The sequence below is a fragment of the Musa acuminata genome, unplaced genomic scaffold, assembly GCF_036884655.1.
Source record: "Musa acuminata AAA Group cultivar baxijiao unplaced genomic scaffold, Cavendish_Baxijiao_AAA HiC_scaffold_681, whole genome shotgun sequence".
Taxonomy (NCBI): Eukaryota; Viridiplantae; Streptophyta; class Magnoliopsida; order Zingiberales; family Musaceae; genus Musa; species Musa acuminata.
Window position 1 is genome coordinate 5,095 of NW_027020917.1, and position 23,510 is coordinate 28,604.

Consider the following 23,510-nt stretch of genomic DNA (forward strand, 5'->3'; position numbering starts at 1 on the left):
TAAATAAACGATCTTATCGTAGATCCATTGTGATCTTGAAATTGTCTAAAAATGGAAACAGCAACCCTAGTCGCCATCTTCATATCTGGTTTACTTGTAAGCTTTACTGGGTACGCCTTATATACCGCTTTTGGGCAACCCTCACAACAACTAAGAGATCCATTCGAAGAACACGGGGACTAGTTGAAGTAATGAGCCTCCCATATGGGGAGACTCATTACTTCAACTGAGATAATGAAAAATTATTTCATTTTTTAGTTGGAACCTTAGGCGGTTCTCGAAAAAAGATAGCGAAAAAAATTATCCCTAAAGTCGAGACTAAAAGGAATGTATAAACCAATGCTTCCATAGATTCGATCGTGGTTTACAATTATAGCTTCCACACCTATTCATTTGGCATCATTTACCATATAAAGAAAAGGAAAGAGTCAAAGAAAAGATGGTGATTCAAGTCAAGATTTCTTCAGTACCCTAACCCTATGTCAAATCAAAAAAAGAGGCGAAAGATACCAGAGCAATGTTGTATCAGACTACTTGTCTCTTTGTAGTTGGATCCCCAAGTTTTTGGAATGCTCCAAATTCCACTTGAGCATCCAAATCTGGATCAATGCCAGCAAAAACATCTCTGAACAAGGTTCTAGCGCCATGCCAAATGTGTCCGAAAAAGAAGAGCAAAGCAAACGTAGCATGGCCAAAAGTGAACCAACCCCTTGGACTGCTACGAAAAACGCCATCAGATTTCAAAGTAGCCCGATCTAATTCAAAAATTTCACCTAATTGGGCACGTCTAGCATATTTTTTTACAGTCGCAGGATCACTATAACTGACTCCATTGAGTTCGCCACCATAGAACTCAACAGTTACACCTACTTGTTCAACACTATACTTTGATTCTGCCCTTCTAAAAGGAACATCGGCTCTAACAATTCCGTCTCCATCTACCAAAACTACCGGAAATGTTTCAAAAAAGGTAGGCATACGACGTACAAAAAGCTCGCGCCCTTCTTTATCTCTAAAGACGGGGTGTCCTAACCACCCAACAGCTATTCCATCCCCGTTGTCCATTGACCCTGCTCTGAATAATCCCCCTTTTGCTGGATTATTACCAATGTAATCATAAAAAGCTAATTTTTCGGGAATTTTAGACCAAGCTTCCGATAAACTCAGATTTTGGGCTAGTCCGGCGCTAACTCTTCGATATATTTCTTGCTGAAAGTATCCCTGATCCCACTGATAACGAGTGGGACCAAATAATTCGATTGGGGTAGTTGCTGAACCATACCACATAGTTCCAGCAACAACGAAAGCTGCAAAAAAAACAGCAGCGATACTACTGGAAAGTACAGTTTCAATATTGCCCATACGTAATCCTTTGTATAGACGTTGAGGCGGACGGACACTAAGATGGAATAAGCCTGCTAATATGCCCAATGTACCCGCTGCAATATGATGAGAGGCTATTCCTCCGGGAACAAAAGGATCAAAGCCTTCTGCGCCCCACGCTGGACTTACGGGTTGTACTTTTCCAGTTAGTCCATAAGGATCGGACACCCATATTCCAGGACCATACAAACCTGTTACATGAAATGCGCCAAAGCCAAAGCAAGCCAACCCTGAGAGAAATAAATGAATTCCAAAGATCTTAGGCAAATCCAAAGATGGTTTGCCCGTACGTTCATCACAGAATATTTCTAGGTCCCAATACACCCAATGCCAGATAGCTGCCAAGAAGCACAAGCCAGAAAACACAATATGTGCCCCTGCCACACCTTCATAACTCCAAATACCGGGATTCGTTACAGTTCCTCCTGAAATACTCCAACCACCCCACGAATTGGTTATTCCTAAACGAGTCATGAAGGGTATAACGAACATACCTTGTCTCCACATTGGATCAAGAGCGGGGTCAGAGGGATCAAAAACCGCTAATTCGTATAAAGCCATCGAACCGGCCCAACCAGCAACTAGGGCTGTATGCATTATATGGACAGAAAGCAATCGACCGGGATCATTCAATACGACAGTATGAACACGATACCAAGGCAAACCCATGGAAATACCCCTTTATCAAAGAAAAATAGACACTATGTCACTTTATTTTATCGCATTGGAAAAGACTATACTATGTATCTAACCTTTTCAGTAGATTCCGTATGAGAAAGGGTTAATTTTTATTCCGTTCCATTGAAAATAATGGAACAATTCTGTTCGTAAGAACAAAGAGAAGCAGATCTATTCTATACCCGATAAGTACCAATACGCAATGGGAGGATTAGTTCTACTTTCGGGAAACGAATGCATAGATACTTGTTTATTACTCCAACGATTGATCCGTTAGTTAAAATTTTTCTTTATTCATTCTGTCTTACTCTATAAAATAAACCTTCCAATTTATGTATAAAAATCTATGTATAAAATACAATAAACAGAAAAAGGGATGAAGACGATAAAGCCATTGTTATGTTTTCCACATTAAAGTGAAGTATAGTACTCAATTTTTTCTTTAATTTAATGCCCGTTGGTGTTCCAAAAGTACCTTTTCGGAGTCCTGGAGAGGAAGATGCAGTTTGGGTTGACTTATAGTGCGACTTGTCAGACATATTGGGTTATATGGAATTTACCCGTTCTCTCCCTCGATCGAAATATCCTCTGTTTCGCCTAAGAAATATTGTATTGAGTGAACCATCAATCATTCGGAGCGTGAAGTGCAATTAGATCAATTTATTTATTTTGAGGATCAATTAGGAGAATTTATGGTTGACTTGGAAAAATAAAAATAAAATAAAGTAATAAAGTATCCAGATAAAATAAAGTAATAAAGTATCCAGGCTCCGTTCAGAAAATACCAAATTGGTAATCCATGTAATGTATGATTACCGCTTGTATCATAAACGATTCTTATCCTTATTATAGGAGTGATTTCAAACGTCCAACCAATAACCAACGGAATAGTATGATGAGTACATCGAATGATTGGGGAAAGGCATGAAACGAATTGAAAAAAAAAAGTCGTAACAAAAAGAAGTGGTACTGAGACCATTTGCCCTATATGTGCAAATGGAATTCGGACAGATCTTTTCCCGGAGTAGAACATGAACCTAAAAGAATTGAAAAGGCCCATTCAGAAACAAGAAAATTACATCGTGATTTGAATGTCGATGAAACAATACATCAATGAGAGAGATTTGTTCAATTTCAATAAGTTCAGTAAATTCTTTTTTTATAGGTAAGGAAGCCAAAACTCATCTCATGTCTTTTTAAAAATGGAAGCTTTATTAGAAAAACAAAAACCTATTACAGAAAAAAAAAAAAAAAAAATAGAACTGGAATCGACACATTGATTCTTTTTTCGCAATTTTTTTGAACCGTATGCATCCAAAGGTGCACGTACAGTTCCTAAAGGAACCAATTTTGTCCTAATCAACCGACTTCATCGAGAAAGATTACTTTTTTTAGGTCAAGAGGTTAATAGCGAGATCTCAAATCAAATTGTTGGTCTCATGGTATATCTCAGTATAGAAGATAATACTAGGGATCTTTTTTTGTTTATAAACTCTCCCGGCGGATGGGTAGTATCAGGAATAGCTATTTATGATACTATGCAATTTGTGCCACCCGATGTGCATACAATATGCATGGGGTTAGCCGCTTCTATGGGATCTTTCATTCTGATCGGAGGAGAAATTACCAAACGTCTAGCATTCCCTCACGCTTGGCGCCAATGAGTTTTTATTTGAAAAAAAAAAGAAAGACTATGCCTTCGCCATATTGAATATGAATAATAAGTAATAATAGCATGGCACTTCGAGTTCGATATGAACAAACCATTATTGTTTTTTCATAACATGAGATTTTGTATCGAGATAGTAGTATGAAACAAAGGTTATTTCCGATTTGTTGATTTTATGTGTCGGGGGTACATTTCAGCGTCACAAACCATTTTTCTTCCACACCAGAAGTTTCTTTCTGATATTTATGTTATGGAAGAGTACGAAAATGAAAAAAAAAAAGATCAGTTTTCCTTATTTGATCGTATCAGAAAGGCACTTTGGGATTGCTAAATCACAGACGAGATAAATATATAAAGCAACAGAACCATCATAGTATTTTTGACTCCTACGAAAGGAAGGGTGGTAAATGGATCATTCAACGATCTGAATCAGATGGATTCTCTTTCTTTCTTAGATAGAATAGAAGAGAAGAAAAAAGTAAATTCCATTGCGGAGCCGTATGCAACGCACAGAAGATGCCTGTACGGTTGTTCAATTTCTTCTTGTTATTTTTTTTTTATCCCTTACATTAGCCCAATCATACGAGATAGAGGAACCGTTCATGATGTTATATCAATATCAATATATTTAGGGTCATGATTCATCAACCTGCTAGTTCTTTTTATGAATCACGAACAGGGGAATTTGTCCTGGAAATGGAAGAACTACTGAAACTTCGTGAAACCCTCACAAAGGTTTATGTACAAAGAACGGGCAAGCCTTTATGGGTTGTATCCGAAGACATGGAAAGGGATGTTTTTATGTCAGCAACAGAAGCCCAAGCTCATGGCATTGTTGATCTCGTAGCGGTCGAAAATGAAAATACCGGGGATTTCGTGTAAATCCATTTCAAACCATAATTCGAATTTTCTGTGATTTGGTATTGAATAGAAAAAATTCATAATCATCAATCCAATCATCAGGTTAAGATCGATCTAAACCAACCCATTCCATTCTAATTCTATATATACATATATATATATACGACATGCCAACTATTAAACAACTTATTAGAAACGCAAGACAGCCGATAAGAAATGTTACGAAATCTCCCGCTCTTAGAGGATGTCCTCAGCGTCGAGGAACATGTACTAGGGTGTATGTGCGACTCGTTCAGATCATGAGTTCGAACAAATGAGACAATTTTTCCAGTGTCAATGACCGGTACCAATGAATAGGGTAAATGGAAAAGATCTATCATATACCTATATTGTGTATGGAATTTATGGTTTCCATTGGTGCAAATCCAATCACCTAGATTTGAGATGAAAAGCAATTCCCCATTGGTAGCAAATAGTTATCCATTAAGCGGAGGAAATAGTATTATAAGAAGCAAAAAGATTATGCGCCTATTGTTAAAAGAGCGGACTAAGAGGGTCAGCTACCTAGCCAACTTTCCTAATTAAATGCCGTCACTGTATAGATAACTCTTAGTGTGAAAAGAGTTATTACTCTATAATTGATGGGTAGAGCCAAAGAGTGTGAACTATACAAGTTCACAATACCATTTGGTTAAATGAAAGAAGAGGCTCCGGTGTATAGAGAGGACCTCACCGTTTAAGAAGTAACCATAGAAACGATGGAACCCACTATTTTTTTTGAGTATCATTATAATTTCTTATTTGCAGGTGAAATGCCTGGACGGAATAAAAAATTGTGGTCAGGAAGGTTATAGTAGCAAAAGCCATTGGAATTTATATTTTATATATCGGAATAATCCGTTTTGTTATTAATCGACCGTGAGAGGGGAAAAGGATGACTGAAAGAATCGAAATCAATTAGTTATTCATTAAGGTTTAATTTGATTCAATGACCAGAGTTAGACGGGGATATACAGCTCGGAGACGTCGAACAAAAATTCGTTTATTTGCATCAACCTCTAGAGGAGCTCATTCAAGACTTACTCGAACGATTACTCAACAGAAAATGAGAGCTTTGGCTTCCTCTCATCGAGATAGAGGCAGGCAAAAGAGGGATTTTCGTCGTTTGTGGATCACTCGGATAAATGCAGTAACTCGTGATAATAAGGTATTGTATAGTTATAGTAGATTAATACACAATCTGTACAAGAAGCAATTGCTTCTTAATCGTAAAATACCTGCACAAATAGCTATATCAAATAAGAATTGTCTTTACATGATTTCCAACAAGATCATCAAATAAAGTAGATTCTAAAGTAATATACAGTACAGGAATGATTGAAACAGAATTCCCCGGAGAAGGAACTCCGGGAAAATAGAATAAAAAGAAATTAAGATAGTAATAGGAATGAACGAATATGTTTCAATAAAAAAAATTTTCTCCATTTTTTGTTTCTTATAACACAGGAACCCGCTCTAGATTCTAGGCCTTTTCGAACAAAACATCAATCTGAGCTTGAGTTACAATTGGAGTTTTGAGTCAATTGAAGAGTATGTCTATTTATTTTTGGTTCTAGGACCAGTAGTTCTGGGGATCGACTCGGCTCTCTCAAATTGTTTCTCATTATTAAGAAAAGGTAACAAAGATAAAATACGGGCTTGCTTTATAGCAATAGTAATTAATCGTTGTTGTTTCAAAGTCAATCTATTCACCCGCCTAGATAATATTTTTCCTTGTTCACTAATAAATCGACTAATTAAACTCATGTTTCTATAATCGATTCGATCCCCCGATCCAATTGGGGGCAAACGCCTACGAAAAGATCGCTTGGATTTACGAAAAGATTGCTTGGATTTATCCATGGTTTATTCCTTATTTCTAAAATTCTATTTCTTTATTCACTTCAGTTCAGATCCGACCAAAATAGGCTTTGATTTGTATACATTATGTATATTATATATCTTATACATTATGTATATTATACATTATGTATATTATATATGTTAAATATATGTTAAGTATGTTAAATATATGTTAAGTTCTTCTAAATATATGTTAAGTTCTTCCTCTTCCTTGGCGAGAGCGCACACGCGTTCTGTTCGATCTATTTCTTTATTTCTCCATGAATCGTATGCTTGTTACAATAGCGACAAAATTTTCTCAATTCTAATCGACCAGGCGTATTGTGTCGATTCTTTTGAGTAATATATCTAGAAATACCTGGCGATTCTTTATTGACATCATTTCGGGCACAACTGGTACATTCCAAAATAACTATGACTCTGACATCTTTACCCTTGGCCATGAACCTCCTTTGAATTTTGGATCGGCTTAACTCTTCTATTTTCGATCCGAGCTGAAGAAGAAGAAAAGAACAAAAAAAATCGATAGAAGTTACTAACTAGAAATGGAATTTCTAAGTATTTCGTTGCAATTATCATTTCATTATATAATGATAATTAATATTATATTAATGGAGTAACAATTTTACTAGAATAATAAAGTAATAATTTAATGGAGTAATAATTAAATAATACAATTTCTTTCTAACTCTCAATTGTTCCTATCCTAAATCTCAATATTTTATTAATATTTATTTTATTTATTATTTAAGTTAAATATCTTCTTTCTATGCTATGATTTCGTGGAACTCGCCGTAGACTGGATCCACATTTTCATTTCTGTTCTCCAAAATTCGATCTTCGATCTACCACATTTTTGCTGAGGTTCAATACACTTTTTTCTTTTCCTTCCTATCCTAAAGAACTGAAAAAATAGGGGCGAAATTCGAAATTTTAGTCACGTGGAATTGTATCTCTAATTTTCTTCATTTCTTCGCATATCAATCAATAACTAGAATTAAAAAAAGGGGAATGACAAGGCATCCGGAAATAACCGATTAATTTCTATCAATAGGCCTGCTAAAGACCCAAACCATAGAGTACTTAGCACAGGTGCCACGGAGAGATATGTTTTTATATCTCGCATTGAAAATCCTCCTTCTATTATGGATTGTAATACATATATGGTCAGATGCTGTAGTTCAAGATCATTTGTATTTTTTTACACGGAATTCCTAACTAAACAGGATTCCTAACTAAAATAGATATGTACAATGAAGCAATAGATTTTTTTCTTTTTTTGTAAAAGAAAAAAAATCTAATCCCTTGTTCCTGAGCATTACTGATAAATATTAACTTTTTTATACGTTAGGTTTCAGATGTATATAATTCTTTTATTATATGAAACCAAAAAGAAGAAATGACAAGAAAATTGTATATAGATGGAGGAGAAAATGACGATATGGAAAACAAGACAGGGATTTTGTACAATGAAACTGTACAACAATTTTGAAAAGGGATGTAGCGCAGCTTGGTAGCGCGTTTGTTTTGGGTACAAAATGTCACGGGTTCAAATCCTGTCATCCCTACCTATTACTTCTCCCATGGGCAGTAACGAGGGATTCATTGAGATCGATTAAAATTGGACATAATCTTCCGGTCTTGCATACTATATGTATGCAAGACGTATTGGGGGTAGAAAAATTACTTTTCTTTACAGTACAGTCGTATCTCCTGTCATAAGGATAAGAAAGCGCTCTTAGTTCAGTTCGGTAGAACGCGGGTCTCCAAAACCCGATGTCGTAGGTTCAAATCCTACAGAGCGTGATTCGGTTTATTTGATGTCGAATCACAATAAAATAATTAATAATTTAACAAAACAAAAAGTTGAATTGTAACTTGAATTTGACCTCCTTCCTGCAGGAGGTCAATCAAAAAAAGAAAGAAATATTACTCAATCAAAGGTCCAACTGATCACCACGTCTATATTGTAAATATGCGGTTACGAATAATCCTGCTAAAGTAATAGGAATTAGACCTAAGACGATTCCAAATAGAAAAACTTCAATCATTTCGGTTTGTTTAAGGGGATAAAAAGAAAGGTAAGATCTATCCCTAAATATTAATCTGAATTATCCGTGAATCTCAATGACCAAGAATTGGCAATTGATGTGAGAAAGAACCATAGAATACCCGGAATCTCAGAGAAATATTCGTTTTTATCAATTTTTCATTCAATTCATTTCAAATAAGTCGTATCTTGTTCAAACCAATGAATAGAGCTGAGGTTATAGTTAAAGCAGCCAGTAGAAAACCGAAATAACTAGTTATAGTAAGCATGAAAGAGCTAAATTAGATATGTTCTTTTGCTACATATGTTGATAAAACACTTACCTAAGTTTCAATTTTTACAAAATACGACGGCAAGAAAAAATCAATTGACAGAATTAGTTTAGTTCCAATTGAAAATTCTGGATTCATCAGTCATTATAGATAAGACTAACTAAGAGTGACATAGGTAGAAAAATTCGATTCATCTGCTGTGACATTGACCGATCCTATGATTCGGAATCAACAGATTCATTGTGGAATTTGTGAGTTGAATAAAGTATTTGTGAGTTGAATAAAGTAATAGTAAAAGTAAGTAAAATATAAAGTATAAGTAAAAGTAATAGTAATTAAGAACTGTGCCGTGTAACTTCATTCAAAACTTAAATTACTTATGGACTTATACTTAAATATTAAATAAAATATTAAATAAAATATAAGTAATTTAAGTAATTTTGGAATAAAAGAATTGGATTTGAAAATTCCATTTTAATCATTTCCTTTCTATTTCAATAGGATCTAATCCTTTTTGGAACGAACGGCCTGATACTATTTACCTTTTATTTATTTTAACTCATTGGACTCAGTACAGTAATAGGTTGCTTAATTGCCCATAACATAATATTTCGAATGAAAAGAAAAAGGTGTCCCACGATCTATCGAAAAAAATAAAACCTTTACTCTATTTTTCATTTTTATATTTTTATTCTTTTTTTTCAGGTCCAACTCGATTCAAAGACGAACAACTTCCATTATCCTTTTAGATTCTATATTCTGTCTTTCCATATCATGGAGTTCCATACTTCTAGTTTGGTCAAGAAAGAACCTTTGTTTTGGATCTAATACAATAACGGTTGCATCACGAATATGGATTGTTCCAACTGGGTTCTGTTTCTTTCATGTTCTGTTTCTTTCACTAATATATAGTATATACTATTGTATTTTGTATTACAGTATATTTATTGTATTATACGACCAACCAATTACTTGAAATAAAAAGATTTGAACAAAAAAACTTTTAACCAAAAAATGGGTTTATTATAGATTTCGCATACATATAATTGAATTGTGTGAATATTATAATATGCTTCATAAATTATTAGAAACCATCGATTCACGCTTTTCCAAGATCTTTACTTTCTATTATGAATCCAATAATGGAAATCTTATAAGGAATTTGAGTAATTTTCTATTGATCTATTGAATAACATAGAGTTATGCATAGACAAGGAACAAAAAAAGAAGAAAAGAATTATGTAGCATTTCGGTACCGATCGAGACTGCGTTGCTGTGCCAGAGGAAGGATAGCTATACTGATTCGGTATACTTGAAATAAACCTTTGGTACAAAATTGACGATCTCACAAAGATGCAATATCAGTAGTTTTCCATTTACTGATCCCATCTTTCAAGGAATCGATTCCCTTTTTTGAATGTACAAAAATTTGTGGAGCTCAGAATGTCTGGAAGCACGGGAGAACGTTCTTTTGCTGATATTATTACCAGTATTCGATACTGGGTCATTCATAGCATTACTATACCTTCCCTATTCATTGCGGGTTGGTTATTCGTCAGTACGGGTTTAGCTTACGACGTGTTTGGAAGTCCTCGGCCAAACGAGTATTTCACAGAGAGCCGACAAGGTATTCCATTGATAACCGGCCGTTTTGATTCTTTGGAACAACTTGATGAATTTAGTAAATCCTTTTAGGAGGCCCCCAATGACCATAGATCGAACCTATCCAATTTTTACAGTGCGATGGTTGGCTGTTCACGGACTAGCTGTACCTACCGTTTCTTTTTTGGGGTCAATATCAGCAATGCAGTTCATCCAACGATAAACCTAATTTGAATTATAGAGCTATGACACAATCAAACCCGAATGAACAAAATGTTGAATTGAATCGTACCAGTCTATACTGGGGTTTATTACTCATTTTTGTACTTGCTGTTTTATTTTCCAATTATTTCTTCAATTGAAAGAAAGAAAGAGAATAGTAGGAATTCTCTTATCCCATTCGGAAAGATACCATCCTCATAATTATCCATGACTGTTTTTGTCTCTAGCACGACCATTTGAGAAAATGTGGAGGAAAGTAGGGGAAATGGCCGATACTACTGGAAGGATTCCTCTTTGGCTGGTTGGTACTGTAACTGGTATTCCTGTGATCGGTTTAATAGGTGTTTTCTTTTACGGTTCATATTCTGGGTTGGGTTCATCTCTCTAGTAATCGGATAAACCGGATTGTAGACATGAAAGAGTAAGAAAAGAACTCAACGGGACCTTACCCTCCTTTGTCTAATTAGAGCGATAAGGTCCCGTTGAGTTCTTTTCTTACTCTTATAGGAAGATTATGATCTATTCCATAACATACAAATTGGCCAGTCAACATAATCAAAATATTATATTCGTAGAAATGAAATGACAAAACGGATCCTTTGCTCTGATGTTTCAAACCACTCTATTCTTTTGTTTCTTAATAATGTTTTTGAAGAATTGAATCTATTGATTGATTCATAGTCTCTGTTCTTCCTTTCCTCCATAATATTAACTCTTATGAAGAAACAAGAAAAGAGTAATCAATGGATTTTCTGAATAATACAATATTATATAGATTTCTACGCATGAGACATCCTGCAAATAATTTCTATACTAAACTACTAATAGAACTTACTCTATAGAACTTACTCTATAAAACTCTATAATATAATTTGTTTGAATAATTTCTCTTGAATAATTTCTCTAAGTTAAAAGTTTAAGTTAATTGAAGAAGTTCTATTTGCTCAATCAATTATTCCCCTAATCCTTTCTCTCTTTTTGTTTGTCCACAACTTCCTATGAATCTAACCAAAAGAGTTCTGGTGGACCCGGAAAAGAAGGAATGGTAATCTTTGACGAACAGGAGAAAAAATCATTATTATTTCGATATAAGACGACACAAGAAAAAGGATTTTCCGCCCTTTTCTTGTGTCGAATAGAAGACTCGTAAGACTAGTAATCCCTCCTAAAAGGATTTCTTTCTTTCATTTTTCCCATCCTTGCTCTGTATTCTCTTTCTTTGTATGTCTATTGTCTATTACTAAGAATAGGATACAAGTAATGAATTCCAGACATCCCGCAAAACGAAAAAAAAGTATAAACAAAGCAACCAAAAAGGTTTACAGATTTTTTGATCATACATAATTGTATGGATCAAAAAAAATTCGGCGCTTTTTACCAACTTGATGTTAAGGAATCTCTGCACCTAGAAATTCATTTCGTACAATTGAACCTTTTCAAACTGTTTCTTTTTAAGAACCAAAAAAACTTGTGCCAAAATAACAGATGCCAAGAAGAACAAAAGACCTTGGACCCGTAATGGGTCTTGAAGCACTATTTCTGCATCTCCCTGACCAAAGCCTCCCACATTGGGATTGCTTGTTAATGGTTGATCAAGCTTGATGGATTCACCCTCTGAAACAAGAAGTTCTGGTCCTGGAGGTATAATATCAACCACTTGATGTCCATCCGATGCATCAACTATGGTTATTTCATATCCCCCTTTTTCTTTACGTACTATTCTGCTTACTATACCTGCTGATGTAGCATTATAGACTGTATTGTTACTTTTGCTACCATCAGGATAAATCTGACCCCTTCCTCTGTTCCCACCTACGTATATGGGATATTTTAAGAAGTGAACGTCTTTCTTCGTAGCAGGGTCGGGGGAAAGAATGGGAAAGACGATTTCACTATATTTCTGACCGGGAACAGGACCTATCACAATAATATTTCTTTTGTTGGGACGATAACTCTGAAAAGACAGATTTCCTATCTTTTCTTTCAACTCAGGAGAAATACGATCAAGGGGGGCTAATTCGAATCCGTCGGGTAAAATGAGAACAGCCCCCACATTCAAAGTCCCCTTTTTACCATTAGCAAGAACTTGTTTCAGTTGCTTATCATAAGGGATTCGAACAACTGCTTCAAATACAGTATCAGGAAGCACAGCTTGCGGAACTTCAATATCCACGGGTTTATTAGCTAAATGGCAATTGGCACATACAATTCGTCCCGTTGCTTCTCGCGGGTTTTCATAACCCTGCTGCGCAAAAATGGGATATGCATTTGAAATAGATGCCCGAGTTATTACATATATCATGATCGATACAGAAATGGATCGAGTCATCTCTTCCTTTACCCAAGAAAAAGTATTTTTATTTTGCATGTCCAATCATTGATCCCCGAATTTCTACAATAAATTAGATAGGTAGCTAGTATAGTTCCCTATACACGAGTCTGTCATTGTACTGGAATAATTGTACTGGAATATAGGACGAATACCTTGAACAGATAAAAGTATAAAGAATTAAGTCAAATTGAAAATACTTTCTTTATACACGAAGAAAGATTCTGATTTGATTGATATAATAAGATCAAATGAGTTCTTTATTCATTCATTGAATGATAAATTACTACAAGCGAAGGAGATACACGATTTAAAAAAAGGAAGATCCAATATTTCACAATTGTATCTAGAATAACTGGAAAAGTGGAAACAAGACCAGATATAATTTGATCGTTATGATCCAATCCAAAATCGTTGTAGACCGAACCAATCATTAGTTCCCAACCATGGGTCGAGTGAAATCCGATCCATAAATCAGTAACTAAAAGAATAGAAAAAGCTTTTATTGTGTCACTTAAGTTATAGAGGAATTCCTGAACCCAAGAATTAAGAATGACGAGTTCTTCATTACTCAGAATAAAATAACCACTTAGAATAGCGAAACAGATTATATTTGTCGAGAAATGCAAAATGATATGGAGATCATATTCATTGTGTGCTTTGACTAATTGTATTGTTTCCTTGTGTATTTCTATATGAAGTTTTTGTATATGCGTTTCCGGGTACTCCTTTATCATTTCGTCCAATAGGAATAGTTCTTCTAATTCTATGAATCTTTCCAGAACGTTTTTCTCTTGAATATGATTCAAAAAATTTTCGGATTGCCTGGTATTCCACCAATTAGTAACCCAAGGTTCCAGACATTTATTAAATGAGAAAGAGACCCACCAGGGCAAAAATACTATAGATGCGAGATATGGGAGGGAGGCCGATGCTTTCTTTTTTTTCATTTTTTTTTTTCTGTGAATTGAATTGTTAATGAACCTGCTTCATTCGTTGACTCTATCTGATCTGATATTTCTTTGAAGCACGAGTTGTATAACAAGGTATTGACCTATGGGTCTATTCCTTTCCTATTATTGTGTAATAATTTTATTTTTTTTTTGATTTAGAAGGAATATAGACATAGAATAAGAGTTCTTTTCGGATGAAAATGAGAAAAAAAGAAATAAATATTATTCCAGATATCTCAATTGGGCAAATTTGAACCAATTTTATTTTCATTTGTTCCTTTCGATGAATACTCGAAAACCCACTTGAAGTAACGAATCGAGTTTCGAGACGAAAAAACTCCCCCTGGATCAATTAATTCTTTCGAAATGTTTCACCGTCTAACCAGAAAAGGGTATCAATTCCAAATCTTGGGCCTAAAAAGATGAATTCTGTATTACGAAATACATGTTCGGATAGGTTTGATGAATTTATATCTATACTTATTAGATTAGATTCGTTAGTTAGATTAGACCTTTTTCTAGTATAAAAGAATGAAGAAACTTCAGTTGTATTAAAAGAGGAATTAGCAAGTTCCTTCCCCCATCTTGAGAAAATATTTATTCTTCATTTTATTCTTCACTTCAGTTCGTTTCAAAATACTTCAATTGGTACGCGCAAGAAATAGGCCAATTCGGCAGCTTTTTGTTCAATTTCTCGTGGAGTAAAATTCTCATCAGTACGAGTCAAGGGAATGGCTCCTTGGCCTCTGATTTCCATATAAAGGACACGACGAGTATAAAGACCCTCTTTAACCTCTATTCTGATTGATTGGATATCTCTCATAAAGAAGCGAAGGAAGATGCGACGATTTATTCCAGGAAATCCCCAGCGAAAAATACACACTATTCCTTCTTTTCTATCGAATCGGTCATAACCGCTACCTACATTCCACGAAATTGTGCACCACAAATACGAGCTAATGAATAGACCCGCGATCCCGTAGAAAGACATCACGATCCCTTGTGGAAAAAAAATGATTTGCTGAGATGTAAATACGGGTATCAAATTCCTACCAAGATAACTGGAAGTTCCAACCACTAAGAATCCTAGTGAACCTAAAAAAAGGATACAGGCCCAGCAAAAATTACTCGTTTTTCGAGACCCCGTTATAAGTTCTATCCATATATGTTCTGATCGCCAATTCATACTATACTAGATCCAGTGCATTCGATTGGAATTGAGCGAATAACCCAAATAAATTTGACTTTACCTTTCTTGATCCCGAAGTAACTTTCATCAACTAGCACTATTCTGATGTGAAACATTAGGAGAGTAATTGGTTAGATACATTGACTTTCTATTTAAAATATTCACTAATCCATTTTGAACCAGCTATATTCACATATACATGCATTTATGCAGATATCATATATCCGCATAACGATTCTTTCATTTGTGTGTTCGGAAAGAGCCACATATCATACCATATTACACGAGATAAATATCTGTATTATCATCCAGTGTTGAAATAAATTGATAAGATTCGGTCCCATTGGGTCTAGACAATCTTATTTTTTTGGACATGAAGAAATAAGGAAACCATTGCAATTGCCGGAAATACTAGGCCCACTAAAGGCACAAAAATAGAGGGTAAGTTGGGATCTGTCATAGAATAGGTGCCTCAATTTAATATTTCTATCTGTTTTAATATTTCTATCTATTAGAAAGATATCTTCTTATGATATATCTATTACTTATGATATATCTATTATAAGTAATATCAAGCCATTATTATATTATATCAAGCCATTATTATATTATAAATATATTATAAAAAATTATAATAAATATTATTTATTTATAATATTTATTTATAAGTAATAAGTAATATCAACTATAATTCTATATGATTAGATAGAAAATGACTAGATAGAAACTATATATTCTATATTCTAAAACTATATATTCTATATTCTAAAATATAATAAATAAAATATAATAAAATATAAAATAAAAATTATCCGAAACCTCTGTCTCTTATTACAAGGAGAACTTATGTCACCAAAGAAAACACCTGATTACGACGAATTAAATACTTGTTCGCTACAAATAAAATAACTGAATCTAGTGCTATACTTTACATTTTTGAACTTGGATTCAAGGGAAAGAAACCGTGGAGCTGAAATAACTCACCCAGAACACCTTTTAAAAGATTACGTGGTACTATTGGGTCGAATAAACCTTTATGGAATAAATACTCAGACACTTGTGAACCTTCAGGTATTACCTTTTTTAATGTTTGTTCAATTACTCTTTTACCCGCAAATGCAATGTAGGCGTTAGGTTCAGCAATAATGATATCCCCCAACATACCAAAACTGGCTGTTACTCCACCAGTTGTAGGAGATGTAAGAATTGATACATAGAATAACTTTTTATCTGATTGATAATTAGATGAAGCAGAAGATATTTTAGCCATTTGCATCAAGCTCAAACTTCCTTCTTGCATGCGTGCTCCTCCAGAAGCACACACAATAATGACAGGTAGAGATCGATTAGTAGCATACTCGATCAAACGAGTAATTTTCTCGCCTACTACGGATCCCATACTACCTCCCATAAACTGAAAATCCATAACGCCAATTGCTACGGGAATACCATTTATTTGACCTATGCCTGTTTGAATAGCATCAGCTAAACCTGTCCTTCTTTGATAAGAATCGATACGATCTCCATAAGGTTCCTCTTTTGAACGAAAATCAATGGGGTCTATAGATATCATATCTTTATCCAGAGGATCCCAAGTTCCGGGATCAATCGAAAGTTCAATTCTATCTGAACTACTCATTTTCAAATGATATCCACACTGTTCACAAATATTCATTTTTGACTTAAAAAATTTTTTATAATTTAATCCATAACAATTTTCGCATTGAACCCATAAATGTTTGTATTTTTGATTTATATTGAAATCATTGGATTCTACTTCTTCATGGAAGTCGGATTCTACTTCTTCATGGAATTCTACTTCTTCATGGAATTCTACTTCTTCATTGAAATCGGATTCCACTTCTTCATTGAAATCGGATTCCACTTCTTCATTGAAATCGGATTCCACTTCTTCATTGAAATCGGATTCCACTTCTTCATTGAAATCAGATTCTACTTCTTCATTGAAATCATTGGATTCTACTTCTTCGTGGAATTCTACTTCTTCATGGAAATCGGATTCTACTTCTTCATGGAAGTCGGATTCTACTTCTTCGTGGAATTCTACTTCTTCATGGAAATCGGATTCCACCTCTTCATGGAAATCATTGAAATTTTTTCTAGTTCTTTTACTAGACCTACCGCTCTCACTACTATTTCTATTTTCAGTACAAATGAAGTTATAAAAGTAACTGTCACTGTAATTGTTGGTACTACCCGAAATAGAACTATTAATACTGACTTCAAAACGAAGATAACTATCAATGCAACTATTAATGTGATTATTCCAACCAGATTGAGTATCATACATGTAATGATAATAGTAGTGATTCTTTTTCTTAGACCCCCTACTCAAATAACTAGAAAGTTTTTTTTCTAGTTCACTCAGAAAAGAACTATCATTGTCAACCTCAAAAATCTGATTTTCAATATCAAAATATACAGAGTAACTGTCACCATTACTATCCCTAACTAAAAAAGTGTCATCAGAGATCAAACTCCAAATATCCTTGATTTCAAATAAAGAATCAACATTAGTGAAACTATAATTACCACTATGATTCCAACTAGGAATCTTTTTCTTCGTATCGTTCTTCGTATCGTTTAGAATAGGTTGTTCACTTCTACTGGTATGTCCAATACCATCAAGACTATCCATTGATTTACTTAGCCCACACCTAGATTTACTTAGCCCACACCTATGTTCTAACTTCTCGTTAGACAACATCGAACGGAACCACCATTTTCCCATAGAGTCTTTCTACCCCCTATTTGATGAAATACAATACATTCGATGGATAATCATTTTACTTTCACTATTTGATTTCTTATCAGAATTAAGCATACGAATCTAATCCTAATCATTAGGATTGTTAATTAATAACGAGTAAGTATTGAAAGAACGAGTAAGTATTGAAAGAAATGATTCTCCTTTGTGGGAAGCCGAGGTATCACTTCAATATATATTGATAGAATCTTTTTATAAATTTTAAAATAGAAAGACACAGCTTTCTTCCATGTGATGTACAAATTCTCATCGAAAATAGAGATAGTTGTTTATTTCTATAAATAAAGAATAAAGAATTTGTTCTCGTATAATCAAATAATTAAGTTTCTATTTTAACATGGAACGAAAAAGACAATATATAGGATGGGTAAAGGAGCCTTTCCCTTGGCTTGATCTATGGCCTGAAACTAGGAGATATAAAAAAAGTCCACCAATCCCAAGGATCCATAATTAATCCAATCCTATGGATCCAACAACAAACAATAGAAGTATTGAGTTGTTTAGTCTTCGATCTTATCTTGTATATATATAGGTAAGATCTGTACATCTGTACATATAAAAGATATATGCAAATACATAGTATAGAATGCTCATTCTTTTTTTTTTTATTCGGCAATCGGCCCCAATCTTTTTTTTAGGAAAAGATTGGGCCGACTTTAATTGCAATCAATTAGGAGAACAAACAGGAATTACTGAATTATGCACACTTACTTTTTCTCTTTATCTAGCTTATCTACTGGTTCGAATTCGAATTTGATCTCTTTCCATACTTCACAAGCAGCGGCTAGTTCAGGGCTCCATTTGCTAGCTTCACGGATAATTTCATTACCTTCACGAGCAAGATCACGTCCCTCATTACGAGCTTGTACACACGCCTCTAAAGCCACCCTATTAGCTACTGCACCAGGTGCATTTCCCCAAGGGTGTCCTAAAGTTCCTCCGCCAAACTGTAGTACGGAATCATCCCCAAAGATTTCGGTCAGAGCAGGCATATGCCAAACATGAATACCCCCTGAAGCCACGGGCAGAACACCTGGCATAGAGACCCAATCTTGAGTGAAGAAAATACCGCGACTTCGGTCTTTTTCGATATAATCATCACGTAATAAATCAACGAAACCTAAAGTCATCTCACGTTCCCCTTCCAGTTTACCTACTACTGTACCGGCGTGAATATGATCTCCACCAGACATACGTAATGCTTTAGCTAGTACACGGAAATGCATACCATGATTTTTCTGTCTATCAATAACTGCATGCATTGCGCGATGGATGTGAAGAAGTAGGCCGTTGTCACGGCAATAATGAGCCAAGCTAGTATTTGCAGTGAATCCACCAGTTAAGTAGTCATGCATTACGATAGGAACTCCTAATTCTCTGGCACATATGGCCCTTTTCATCATTTCTTCACATGTACCCGCAGTAGCATTCAAGTAATGTCCTTTGATTTCACCTGTTTCGGCCTGCGCTTTAAAAAGTGCTTCGGTGCAAAATAAGAAACGATCTCTCCAACGCATAAATGGTTGTGAGTTTACGTTTTCATCATCTTTGGTAAAATCAAGTCCACCACGTAGACATTCATAAACCGCTCTACCGTAGTTTTTTGCAGATAATCCCAATTTTGGTTTAATAGTGCATCCCAATAGGGGACGACCATACTTGTTCAACTTATCTCTTTCAACCTGAATGCCGTGAGGCGGGCCTTGGAAAGTTTTGGAATAAGAAGTGGGAATTCGCAGATCCTCCAGACGTAGAGCTCGTAAGGCTTTGAAACCAAATACATTACCCACAATGGAAGTAAACATGTTAGTAACAGAACCTTCTTCAAAAAGGTCTAAAGGATAAGCTACATAAGCAATATATTGATTTTCCTCCCCAACAACGGCCTCGATGTGGTAGCATCGCCCTTTGTAACGATCAAGACTGGTAAGTCCATCAGTCCACACAGTTGTCCATGTACCAGTAGAAGATTCGGCAGCTACCGCAGCCCCTGCTTCTTCGGGCGGAACTCCAGGTTGAGGAGTTACTCGGAATGCTGCCAAGATATCAGTATCTTTGACTTCGTAGTCAGGAGTATAATAATTCAATTTGTAATCTTTAACACCAGCTTTAAATCCAACACTTGCTTTAGTCTCTGTTTGTGGTGACATAAGTCCCTCCCTACAACTCATGAATTAAGAATTCTCACAACGACAAGGTCTACTCGATATAGATTATGCATGAATGAAACCTTTGACAAAAATAAAAATAAAAAAAAAGAAAAAAAAATATTCAACTAATATTATCAACTAATTTCAATGTTATGTTAAAATGAAATGGTTCATTATTAGACCATGTATTTGATTCATCAAATACATCATTATTGTATACTCCAAATACATCATTATTGTATACTCTTTGATATATATGGCGCAACCCAAACCCAATGTTTGTTTTGCAAGTTTACAATAAAATCAAATGGATCTCCTTCTTATTTTGAATCCAAATACTAAGAAAAATTCACTCTTGACAGTGATATATGTTGTATATGTAAATCCTAGATGTGAAAATAGGCATAATTCATCCTAAAAGGGTATAAAGAATAGATAGGCGGAAATCCAATATCTATTCAAAAAAAAAAAAGAACAATGGCCAATTAGATCGAAATAATGAATCATAAATGGAGTTCGGGTTCGAATTCTATAGATAATAGAATCTAATACGGATGGTTTTTCTATAATGATAGAGAAATGAAAGAGACTTACTCGTGATTTCATGTACTTAATATTTCTTTTGAAAAAAAGAAGGATTGGCTGAACTTGAAAATTGACTCATTGAATGAGTAATTGAATGAGTAAACGATTGAATCGTATTCGGTTGGGTGGTACCAACTAAATCAAGTGCTAACTCCCATTTATTTTCTTATTGAATTAACCGATCAACTTGCTATCGGACATTTATTTTCGACTTGGCATGGCACTATTCAAAAAAACTTTCGACATACTTTACTTTAATTATAATTATGAGAATCAATCCTACCCCTTCTAGTCCTGCGGTTTCCACACTTGAAGAACAAAACCTAGGGCGTATCGCTCAAATTATTGGCCCAGTACTGGATGTTGTTTTTCCTCCGGGCAAGATGCCTAATATTTATAACGCTTTGGTAGTTAAGGGTCGAGATACTATTGGTCAGCAAATTAATGTGACTTGTGAGGTACAACAATTATTAGGAAATAATCGAGTTAGAGCTGTAGCTATGAGTGCTACAGATGGACTGATGAGAGGAATGGAAGTGATTGACACGGGAGCTCCTCTAAGCGTTCCAGTCGGTGGAGCTACCCTCGGACGAATTTTCAACGTTCTTGGGGAGCCTGTTGATAATTTAGGTCCTGTAGATACTAGCACAACATCTCCTATTCATAGACCTGCACCTGCCTTTATACAGTTAGAGACGAAATTATCAATCTTTGAAACAGGAATTAAAGTAGTGGATCTTTTAGCTCCTTATCGCCGTGGAGGAAAAATCGGACTATTTGGAGGAGCTGGAGTAGGTAAAACAGTACTCATCATGGAATTGATCAACAACATTGCCAAAGCTCATGGAGGCGTATCTGTATTTGGCGGAGTAGGCGAACGTACTCGTGAAGGAAATGATCTTTACATGGAAATGAAAGAATCCGGAGTAATTAATGAAAAAAATATTGCAGAATCAAAAGTAGCTCTAGTCTACGGTCAAATGAATGAACCGCCGGGAGCTCGTATGAGAGTTGGTTTGACTGCCCTAACTATGGCGGAATATTTCCGGGATGTTAATGAACAAGACGTACTTCTATTCATCGACAATATCTTTCGTTTCGTCCAAGCAGGATCAGAAGTATCCGCCTTATTGGGGAGAATGCCTTCTGCAGTGGGTTATCAACCTACCCTTAGTACAGAAATGGGTTCTTTGCAAGAAAGAATTACTTCTACCAAAGAGGGATCTATAACTTCGATCCAAGCCGTTTATGTACCTGCGGACGATTTGACCGACCCTGCTCCTGCCACGACATTTGCACATTTAGATGCTACTACCGTATTATCGAGAGGATTAGCTGCCAAAGGTATTTATCCAGCAGTGGATCCTTTAGATTCAACGTCAACTATGTTACAACCTCGGATCGTTGGCGAGGAACATTATGAAACTGCGCAAAGAGTTAAGCAAACTTCACAACGTTACAAAGAACTTCAGGGACATTATAGCTATTCTTGGGTTGGACGAATTATCCGAAGAAGATCGTTTAACTGTAGCAAGAGCACGAAAAATCGAGCGTTTCTTATCACAACCCTTCTTCGTGGCAGAAGTATTTACTGGTTCTCCAGGAAAATATGTTGGTCTTGCAGAAACAATTAGGGGGTTTCAACTGATCCTTTCCGGAGAATTAGACAGTCTTCCCGAGCAGGCCTTTTATTTAGTAGGTAACATCGATGAAGCTACCGCGAAAGCTATGAACTTAGAAGAGGAGAGCAAATTGAAGAAATGACCTTAAATCTTTGTGTACTGACTCCTAATCGAATTATTTGGGACTCAGAAGTGAAAGAAATAATTTTATCTACTAATAGTGGCCAAATTGGCGTATTACCAAACCACGCCCCTATTGCCACGGCTGTAGATATAGGTCTTTTGAGAATACGCCTCAACAACGACCAATGGTTAACGGTGGCTCTGATGGGTGGTTTCGCTAGAATAGGTAATAATGAAATCACCATTTTAGGAAATGATGCGGAAATAAGTACTGACATTGATCCGCAAGAAGCTCAACAAGCTCTTGAAATAGCTGAAGCTAACTTGAGTAGAGCTGAGGGTAAGAGACAAGCAATTGAAGCGAATCTAGCTCTCAGACGAGCTAGGACACGAGTAGAGGCTGTCAATGTTATTTCCTACTAGTCAAGTCAATACATCAAAATAATAAAGAGAAGTTTTTAAAAAGTTCTTTATTATACACCACATGTTGATTCTGCCAATTGAACACAATCAAGTCTAATCTGATAAAACAAAAAAAGAAGATGGGGTAGAAAAACTTATTAGATATCATTTCATCGACTCCGGTATCTAATAAGTTCTACCTACTATTGGATTTGAACCAATGACTCCCGCCGTATGAAAGCAATACTCTAACCACTGAGTTAAGTAGGTCATTTATCACCACAAAAAGAACCCATCACTTCGGGGATTATAGGTGGAATATTATTTCTAAGCAATACTAATCTGTTCTGTTAAGCGTAAATAAATCTGTTCTGTTAAGCGTAAATAAAATAAATAGATCAGAGAGCTATGATGTGGATTATGGAATATCCATCTTGACAAGAAATTATCTATATGTTAAGATGTCTATGACAAGGGCTATAGCTCAGTTGGTAGAGCACCTCGTTTACACGCGCGCCAATGCTTTTCAAAGGAGCCTATTATGCAATGAACATAATTGATCGTATTGAGAAATCGATGTCTTACTCCATAGGTTCGAGGGAACAAGAGAACAATAGCCTGACAAATATTTGGTTCGGTCCGATTCAGGCGCGAATTCAGTTGCCAAATCAAATAGAACCCGCCATTGATTTGATAGTTGATAAGGTAAATACCCAGCCCATTCAATGCT

The 23,510-nt window shown here is 35.4% G+C and overlaps 5 protein-coding genes and 2 non-coding genes across 7 annotated transcripts; 3 read left to right on the plus strand and 4 right to left on the minus strand.

Moving 5' to 3' along the window:
• Positions 1-381: 381 nt before the first annotated feature.
• Positions 382-2,306, minus strand: LOC135663154 (photosystem II CP47 reaction center protein). Its single transcript, XM_065176759.1, has one exon. The coding sequence runs from the start codon at positions 2,050-2,052 to the stop codon at positions 526-528; it is 1,527 nt and encodes a 508-aa protein (XP_065032831.1). The 5' UTR covers positions 2,053-2,306; the 3' UTR covers positions 382-525.
• Positions 2,307-7,987: 5,681 nt separating this feature from the next.
• TRNAP-UGG (transfer RNA proline (anticodon UGG)) lies at positions 7,988-8,061 on the plus strand. The gene has a single exon. It is a non-coding gene; the product is annotated as a tRNA-Pro (tRNA).
• A 164-nt stretch (positions 8,062-8,225) lies between these two features.
• TRNAW-CCA (transfer RNA tryptophan (anticodon CCA)) lies at positions 8,226-8,299 on the plus strand. Its single transcript has one exon. It is a non-coding gene; the product is annotated as a tRNA-Trp (tRNA).
• A 2,064-nt stretch (positions 8,300-10,363) lies between these two features.
• Positions 10,364-15,249, minus strand: LOC135663158 (cytochrome f). The gene has a single exon (XM_065176762.1). It carries the CDS (start codon positions 13,005-13,007, stop codon positions 12,045-12,047), a length of 963 nt encoding a protein of 320 aa, XP_065032834.1. The 5' UTR covers positions 13,008-15,249; the 3' UTR covers positions 10,364-12,044.
• Positions 13,901-18,410, minus strand: LOC135663153 (acetyl-coenzyme A carboxylase carboxyl transferase subunit beta, chloroplastic-like). Its single transcript, XM_065176758.1, has one exon. The coding sequence runs from the start codon at positions 17,860-17,862 to the stop codon at positions 16,039-16,041; it is 1,824 nt and encodes a 607-aa protein (XP_065032830.1). The 5' UTR covers positions 17,863-18,410; the 3' UTR covers positions 13,901-16,038.
• A 116-nt stretch (positions 18,411-18,526) lies between these two features.
• Positions 18,527-20,272, minus strand: LOC135663157 (ribulose bisphosphate carboxylase large chain). Its single transcript, XM_065176761.1, has one exon. It carries the CDS (start codon positions 20,067-20,069, stop codon positions 18,606-18,608), a length of 1,464 nt encoding a protein of 487 aa, XP_065032833.1. The 5' UTR covers positions 20,070-20,272; the 3' UTR covers positions 18,527-18,605.
• Positions 20,273-20,415: 143 nt separating this feature from the next.
• On the plus strand, positions 20,416-23,427 carry LOC135663155 (ATP synthase subunit beta, chloroplastic-like). The gene is given in 2 exon segments (XM_065176760.1): positions 20,416-22,105; positions 22,107-23,427. Coding segments are annotated over 2 exon segments (1,497 nt in total). The 5' UTR covers positions 20,416-20,899; the 3' UTR covers positions 22,398-23,427.
• The last annotated feature ends 83 nt before the right edge of the window (positions 23,428-23,510 follow it).